Raw genomic sequence first — 7,934 nt, forward strand, 5'->3', positions numbered from 1 at the left:
TGGGATGAAGATGGCTTGCTTTACAGTCTGTTCGCGTACTAGCCCATACAGCCAGGCTACAGTAGGACAACTGGGACACAGTAGGACAACTGGGACGTTGGACAACTGGGCGTAGGACAACTGGGACTAGCCCGACTCAATCACAAGCCACTACTGCCACAACCACTAACACATTCACTCCTTCTAAAAACATGAAGTTCCTGATGGCCCATGTTGTACTAGTATAGTTCGCATATTATGCAATGTCAATAATGAATAACACTACTGTCTCCATTCCCTCATCCTTCCAAGTTCTTTTGGCGCAACTTCAACAGCTGTCCAGTGTCCACATTTCAGCAGCCCACAGATACTTGTATGGTGATAAAACTGAGCCTTATATTATTTATTTACAATGTGGAAAACAAGCAAGCAGCTCTTTCATTCTCAAAAGGCACCCCAGTGACCCCACCTTCTGAAGGCAAAAGAAGCAGACATAGTATTCTTCATCAAAAGTCTCACCTAACAGTTACTTCCTGCCTTTTCCACGTCCTCAACTGCCCCCTCCTCCTACCGAGCCTTGCCCAGCTGTACAGTAATGGTGGTTGACACTAGAAAAGCAAGTCTGTGGCATGGGCTATGCACAGAATGCGATGACAGGAAGACATTTCCAGGTAAATGCATTCAATTTGGTGGATATGGATAAGCAATGCTGCAGCTGCAGCAGTAATAGCATTAGCAGTAACTGTCATTTAGACTCCGCCGCCCTCACCTGAGCCAGCATCAGCATGTGCAAAAAGTAAGTAAAAATAAAGAAAATCCCCGGGCACTATGACCTCGGCTGCTTTAAGCCAACTAAAAGGGCAGCCAGTGCCAGTGCAACAAAGAGGGAAGAGGAGGGTGTTTTGTATGTTTATGGGGTGAGCGCTGATGCCATAGCACCGCTCCTGTGCATGTCTCCTAGAAGAAAGGACAGCAGCGGGCCTCTGACAGAGCACGTTTTATGGGAGTGTCTGTCTGCTGGAATGCGCCCTGCTCCGGGCAGATTCCACCAACCCATTTAAGAAGATCCACTTGTGACAGACTGTTCATTAATGCCCTCCTGGCCGAGACACTTGAGCAAGAATTGTTTATGTTATGTTGTTTGTTTGTGTTTTGTGTGCATGTCGAGGCATGCTGAAACAAATATACAATTAAATTCCATTCCATTCCATTCCATTCCACTGCACTTTGGGGAAGCATGAGTCATGGTGCATTCAAAACCTGATGCATGCAACTGTGCAGGAAGACATCCAATGAAGTGGTAATGTTACTTTAGATAATGTGCTTTCCTCTATTCCCACCCCTCCATCTATCGACCCCAAAAGATAAGGAAGGACCTCTTGACAGGGATTGATTCTGAATAGCCATTTGGATGTCCATTAGACAAATTATCTGCTTGTCCCTACTCCCTAGCACTACTACGTCATATCCAACATACATACATACATACATACATTACATACATACAATTTCTAATCATTATATTCCAATAAATAGACACCCATAGAATATCTTATGTATAAATCCAGTACACACGCTAATGCTTTACATCTTGTAACACATTAATAGAAAATGTTGTGGTGTCACTGGTTTCATTTAGCAATCAATATACCGTGTCCGTATGCGAAACAACAAAATCATATTGCATGTAGAAACCTTAATTTCAGAACTGAAACAAAAACGGACACAAAAGGTAGGCAGCAGCTATTTGAGTGACCTCACTGAAGTGAATATGGATTGGGTTGATTAGATTACAACCTGGGTGCGGATTAGGCTAATGTTTAACCACTTGAACCCTCTATTCTTAGTAGGCTATAACAGACCTGGCTGATGATACTCAACTGTAATTGGAGCGCTTTTTACACCACATTTCTTCCATCAAAAGATCTGCCTATTTCCGGCATATATTTCCCCCAGGGATGCTATGGCTCAGCTCAAAATGAAACAAACAAATAATAGATTTCACCTTGAATTAGGCGGTTTCATTTGACACCTCTCCCCCAAACCAATGCATGTTGGTCCGGACAATTCATAGCATGGCAATTTGGGTCATCAAGTGTGCATCTAACAAGGAAGTTAACGAATTACAATTATATTCTCGTAAAACGGTCTAACATTATCACCTAGCCTTATACCTGACTGGAGTTCTTCCACAAAGGAATGTCGTTAACTGTCAATTACTCATCAATATCAAGTATATGGTATCAGACAGTCCATACAGGCCCAGACAGGGCAGCAGGCAGTATTTTGTGAAGCATTTTGTCAAGTGATGATGTTATGGCGTGTGAAGCAATAACATATGGCCTCATTTTGATCAAAAATACTTTCTGTAACAAGCATCCAAGTCGGAGGCTCGGAGCACATCAACAGCTGGAGGGGATTTTAATAGCCGGGGGTCCGCCTTGATGTAAACGGCTAGCGAGGATGGCTAGCTGCTAGCTGTGTAACCTACGTTAGCTTGCCTAGCTAGCGACATACCTGTCCTAATGGATGTTCAAGTCATTCACAAAACGGCCTAGAACGGAATTCCTACGGGTGTAAAAAATAAAAACCAACCAAACTCCAAGTACAATTAGAGTTAAAAGTACAAACACTGCCTTTTCATGTTTCAAGGTTTTTTTCTTACCTTGTCCAGACAATTCACTTTTTCCGTGGGGTACACGACTCGATTACATCTGCCACACAACGGGTTCATGTTGGAGGAATGAACGCTTCTTCTGGTTTAGCTAGCTAACGACTCAATATAACGCAGTGCTGTAAACAATACACCGCCTATAATAATACAGTTTCCTCCGAATGTGGCTGTGCCCAGTAGCAGAGTAATGTATATGTCGCTGTACAGTTTTTGAATAATGGAAATATCCGTGAAGAGCTTGTTGTTATCCGTGGTGTTGAATGTGCGTTAATCTCACAGCTGGCTGTCAGTCTCCAACCAACCAGACACGGAACGGAAAAGCGCGAGTCTATCGAGCTCTCTCTCTCTCTCTCTCTCTTCCCCAACCATCCACCCAGTGGTGGAAAAAGTACTCACATGTTTTACTCGAGTAAAAGTATCAATACTGCAGTGTAGGAATTCAAAAACGTAGGCCCGCCTACTTGAGTAAAAGTACGAAAGTGTTGGCGTCAAAATGTACTTTAAAGTACCAATAGAAAGTACCAAAACATTTGAAAATAGCAGATGCACAAGCTCACAACGCGTCAAGATGCGACGCTTTGTGAGCATGTAGACCGGCTATTTTCAAATAGCCTAGGTATAAAATACGGCTAAAGAGTGGATTAGTGTATGTTTTATAATATAGCCTAATCAATTATATCTGCAAAGTAACTAAGTTTTCAAATAAATGTAGTGGAGTAAAAGTACACTATTTGGATCCGAGATGTAGTGGACTAGGCCTAGAAGTAAACGTATTGGAAATTGGAAACACTAAAGTCAAGTACAAATACCTAAAAATTGTACTTTGTGTACAGTACCTAAGTAAATGTATTTAGTTACTCCCGAGACGAAAGGGAAGAGAAGGAGGAGGCAACAGGAGGAGCTGGTGTTCACTGTTCCTTGGAGCGGGGAAGGGTTTCTCTCTTTCTCTCGCTCTGATTTTGTGAATTGGGGGATTTTAGCGTTTGGGTTTCATGTTGCCTGTGTTGTACACAGTAGAATCATGTTATTCCTGGAGAGAGAAAGCTTCCTTCCATTTGTGCACTATCCGGGGTTCCATTTGGTTCCATCTCTCCACACTTTAACACACACTCTGTCTGACACCTAATCATAATGATCTTTTATCAATTTTTCTATTTGCCACGTTCGCCCTGTGTCCTACTTGGGATCCTAGCTAGATGCATTTGGTTCGGGCGACACCTGCTGCCAGATGATGAGAACTGTGTTCCGTTTTGTTAAGGGCTCGCCTCTCCTCTAGGCCTACTTGAGGTTTGTCACATAAATACGTATTTACAAACCCCAGAATACCGGTTTGAATCATGGATAATAGTTACCGCCCTATGAATTTGCAGCACTGCCACGTGAAACTTCCTCATTCAGTCACCGATTGAACACATTCAACACAAGATCACACAGAGACAGACACACACTATCAAGTTGCATCATTCATAACTGCCTCAACATAGGCCAAGGCCCCTCAATAACCTATCTACCTCTCTCTACCCCTATCCACCACCAGTATGGCCCCCTTTTCTCCCTCAGGTCTGGTGATGCCAACCTCCTGGTGGTCCCGAACCTGAGGTGATGGACAGATTTTTTAGGGACCCCCCTCAGCACACAAACTGATAATAATAAAACCTTAACTTGTGCAGTCTCTTGCTTAGATGCTCAGATTCAGATTCATTTTATTGTCACTTAGATGCACTGTTTAGGTACATACTGTAGGTCTACATGTGAAAAACGTACGCTAAAAGCTCCAACACAATACAAACAGATCATAAAAACATAAGACCTAAACTCCTTCTAACCACTATTGTAAATGCAGAGGAGGGGGAAATTTGATTAACCTATACATCTCAGTTTAGTAAATTGTCGATTTACTAAACTGGGCCCCTGAGAGGCAATAATCTTTCCTTGGTGACAGGGCCTATTTGCGCTCTGTAGTACCAAGAAAAGTGCTCTATAAGTTTGATTGATTTTTATCATTTATCAAAATGTATTTACCTCTTAAAGCAAATGGTAAATACACTGCATTTATATACCATCTTTCTACAAAAGTGCTTAAAAATATATTTCACATTTTGACTCCAGAAGAAGCACCAAGGTAGCAATTTGCTCATCAGGAGCATTCAGTGTCTTGTTCAACACACAAGGCAGGGGGAGTTGGAGATTGAACTGTGAACCTTCTGATTCTAAGACAGTCACTCTACCTCCTGAACCGGTGCCACCCAAAAGTAACATCATGTTAAATGGAAAAAGATACAAATTACCAAAATTACAACTAATTTAACTATAGTCTACTACCCATTCTAGTACAATTAATTTTTTATTTTGCAATGGAATGGTGAGTACAGTAAAAGATATCAGTCACACCAGAATGAAAAACTGATTTGAAAATATCAATGTGTTATGGTTTTGGGAAGGTCCATAAGGTCCTTCAATTCATTCAGCAAGGCCCAGCTTCAACAATGCTCTCCTTCTCAGTCGTCTCTCTCTCCACCTCTGTGTAGCTGTTTTGGAATCCTTGCTTCCTGAACTTCAAGGATGGCCAGTAGTTCTTTCGTGGCTAAAATAAAAAACAAAAAAGAGAGAGAGAGAAAGAGAGAGAGAGAGAGAATAGATGAAATTTGGAGGCAATGGACAGATCAAGCAATAGCTTTGTTATTATTGAATGGAATGAACAGGGACGTGCAGAGAATGTTAGAGAGGCAGGGGCTGACATTTCTAAAAGAGCCTTTTGGTGAAAATATCGAAAATAGCAGACCTCCAAGCTCCCAACGCGTCGCGCTGCGATGCGTTGTGAGCTTAGAGGTTGGCTATTTTCGGTGCTTGATAACACACTGAACTAAGCATAATCAAGTGAATGTTGGAGATGTGGCTTATACAGTAGCATGGGTTTCTACACAGAGAGGGCAATTCTTTCAACATGCTGCATACAAGTTCAGGAGAGTTTGGACAAGGCAATTCTCTTGAATGCTGCCTTCAGGTATGGCAAAGAGGGCATTTGCATTTCTTTCACCATAGTAATAACTGAATTCATGGTCTGGAGAGGGCACTTTTTTACAGACAGATAAAAGGGCAGGGGCTCAAGCCCCCTTTGATGTCTATGTGTGCACGTGCCTGGAAATGAAAATATGCAGTGCTCACCTGGAGGAGGTAAAGAGGCGATGCAGCAGCAGGGTGGGAGTTAATGTACAGAGCCAAGAGAACCAGAGCCAAGAGCAACACCAGAGCAGCCACTACACCAGCTATGACACCAGCATTAGATGAACCATCGCTCTGACTGGGAGAATTTGTCTTCAGATCTGTGTGAGACAAAGGTACAAGAGACGTCCAGAATATTTACACATGACTATGAAAGATATTCAAGAAACAATATTGATGTCCATGAACACTTCAACTCACCATTACCATTCAAGAGGATGTGATGTTTGGTTTCATCTGGAGACAGACAAACAATTGGAATACAATAAAATCATGTAAAGCAGCATACTCTGTACGGCATTTTATTTTATAATAATGTAGACAAATGGGTGCTGTAGAATCTATTCTACAGTATATCATTTGTCAACAATCTACATCTACATTGTAGATGTTCAAATGTAATCAAATTAAGTCTGGATATAATAAACAAAGAAAACAATAGCTTACAAAGACCAAATAGTTTTAAGAGTCACTATCATTTAACATACAGCAACTGCCAGGTAACATAAAACTCCAGCGACGGCCTTGACTCACCATCAGTCTCACAGCCATTTTGTAGGGGACTCAAGGGGGTTGTGGCCTTAGAGTCTGGAGTCACAGAGGGACCAAATGAACTGCCAGAACTTCCCCTGGTGTAATCTTCACATGTGATGTCTTTAATCTGTACACATATCACTATGTCAATAAACTAAATTGTGAGAAACTTGAAATGAATCATTTCCCAATTGATGATATTATTTCATATTATAATAATGTCCAACTGTACCTCCTCTGAACAGCCATAATCCAACCATTCCTGCCTGTGCCTGTCCATGCCATCTGAGCATCTGAACATATAATATACAGTCCATATTCAAATAAAGCAGGAATTTGGGAGTTGAGCACAACAACTTGCAAAGTACACAGTATGTATAATACAGTATTAGATTACTGTTCAATTCAAGATTTCTTTTCATACCTCATTTTTGTATATGTATGAACATTTTTTATTTTATATTTTTAAGAGTAGTAACAGTTAAAACAGCACAATATTGGTGAACTGTGCTCTTATTTTAAATTTTACAGACCACTGACCAGAAGGCAGAGCGCTCTGGCCACGTTCAGGTATTTAGACAGATTAGATATCTTGTGTTCTGTTTATAGACGGTTGCGTCCCCTCTTAAACAAGCACTAGCCCAGTCGGGCCACCTGAAAGCAAATTTCACCTGCCCGAAAGTTTTATTTACCTGCCGGGGGCAGGTTCGCAACCCGGCTTAGTGTCAACGCCTGCACATGTAGATATGGATCTGCAGGCTCTGCAGTCTTACTCACCTCTGGAGTACATTACACCAGCTACAGCTGGAGGTCTGGTTCACACACAGCTCACAGGTGTCATATTGCAGACAAGCTGTCCCAGGAAGCCACAGGAACAGAATGAGAGAAGCAAGAAAATAGAGAACACAGGTAGATATTTCTTTTGAGAGGTGATTGAGTCCAATAGCCATAAATACACCCCTTTGCTCATCCCTCTGTAGATACAATTTGGAAAGACACCACTTACTAGGCAGAGAAGAGAATTCAAATGCAGAGTTGTTGGTAATCTTAGTAGCATCTATCTCAACCCGATGGTATTCATAAACTGTCCTTCATTGGCCATCTTGAGAGACAAAAGAGACATCTTTTTAAGACATTTAGTCAAAAATGGATTATTTCCAAATAGAACAAATAGAACAGGAATTAGCACAAGGATTGCTGACCTGGCGATTCCGGAGAAGGTAAGAGTACCATGAAGGCGTCAGACAAACCTGCCTTCACTGGATGCTGAGCTGAACCAATCACCTCCATTGGTAGAGGTATCTGATGATGAGAGGCACAGAAAAAAGACAAAGAAATCAATTATGAACGAGGCAATGAGAAAATAAACCACACATGGATGATAATAGATGTACTATGTGGGGTGTGACTAACATCTCGGTAGCTGAATGTGATGGTTCCTGTTCTGTACAGAGCAGCCTGAAAGGTGAAGGCCCCTTCTGCCTCTCTCCCATGGAGTCTGACCTTCTCCCACTGTACCACAAAC

The 7,934-nt window shown here is 41.8% G+C and overlaps 2 protein-coding genes across 3 annotated transcripts in view; both read right to left on the reverse strand.

Annotated features, from left to right (window-relative positions):
* Positions 1-2,994, reverse strand: part of lasp1 (LIM and SH3 protein 1) — a 39,386-nt gene extending 36,392 nt beyond the window's left edge. For both annotated transcript variants that reach the window (XM_080724700.1, XM_080724699.1), the window contains exon 1: positions 2,645-2,994. In XM_080724700.1, the coding sequence (XP_080580826.1) occupies positions 2,645-2,713 (69 nt within the window). In that variant the 5' untranslated portion in view covers positions 2,714-2,994. The remainder of the gene's footprint in view (positions 1-2,644) is intronic.
* A 2,123-nt stretch (positions 2,995-5,117) lies between these two features.
* The window catches only part of LOC308282894 (plexin domain-containing protein 1-like), a gene marked incomplete at both ends in the record, with an annotated part of 15,948 nt that continues 13,131 nt past the window's right edge, over positions 5,118-7,934 (reverse strand). Inside the window, 8 exons of the mRNA XM_080723283.1 lie at positions 5,118-5,234; positions 5,819-5,976; positions 6,410-6,536; positions 6,642-6,702; positions 7,187-7,262; positions 7,416-7,498; positions 7,599-7,711; positions 7,823-7,934. The exon at positions 7,823-7,934 is cut by the window's right edge and continues 7 nt beyond it. Coding sequence (XP_080579409.1) covers positions 5,118-5,234; positions 5,819-5,976; positions 6,410-6,536; positions 6,642-6,702; positions 7,187-7,262; positions 7,416-7,498; positions 7,599-7,711; positions 7,823-7,934 — 847 coding nt within the window. The remainder of the gene's footprint in view (positions 5,235-5,818; positions 5,977-6,409; positions 6,537-6,641; positions 6,703-7,186; positions 7,263-7,415; positions 7,499-7,598; positions 7,712-7,822) is intronic.

This window comes from Nannobrachium achirus (genome assembly GCF_963921795.1).
Source record: "Nannobrachium achirus genome assembly, chromosome: 4".
NCBI lineage: Eukaryota > Metazoa > Chordata > Actinopteri > Myctophiformes > Myctophidae > Nannobrachium > Nannobrachium achirus.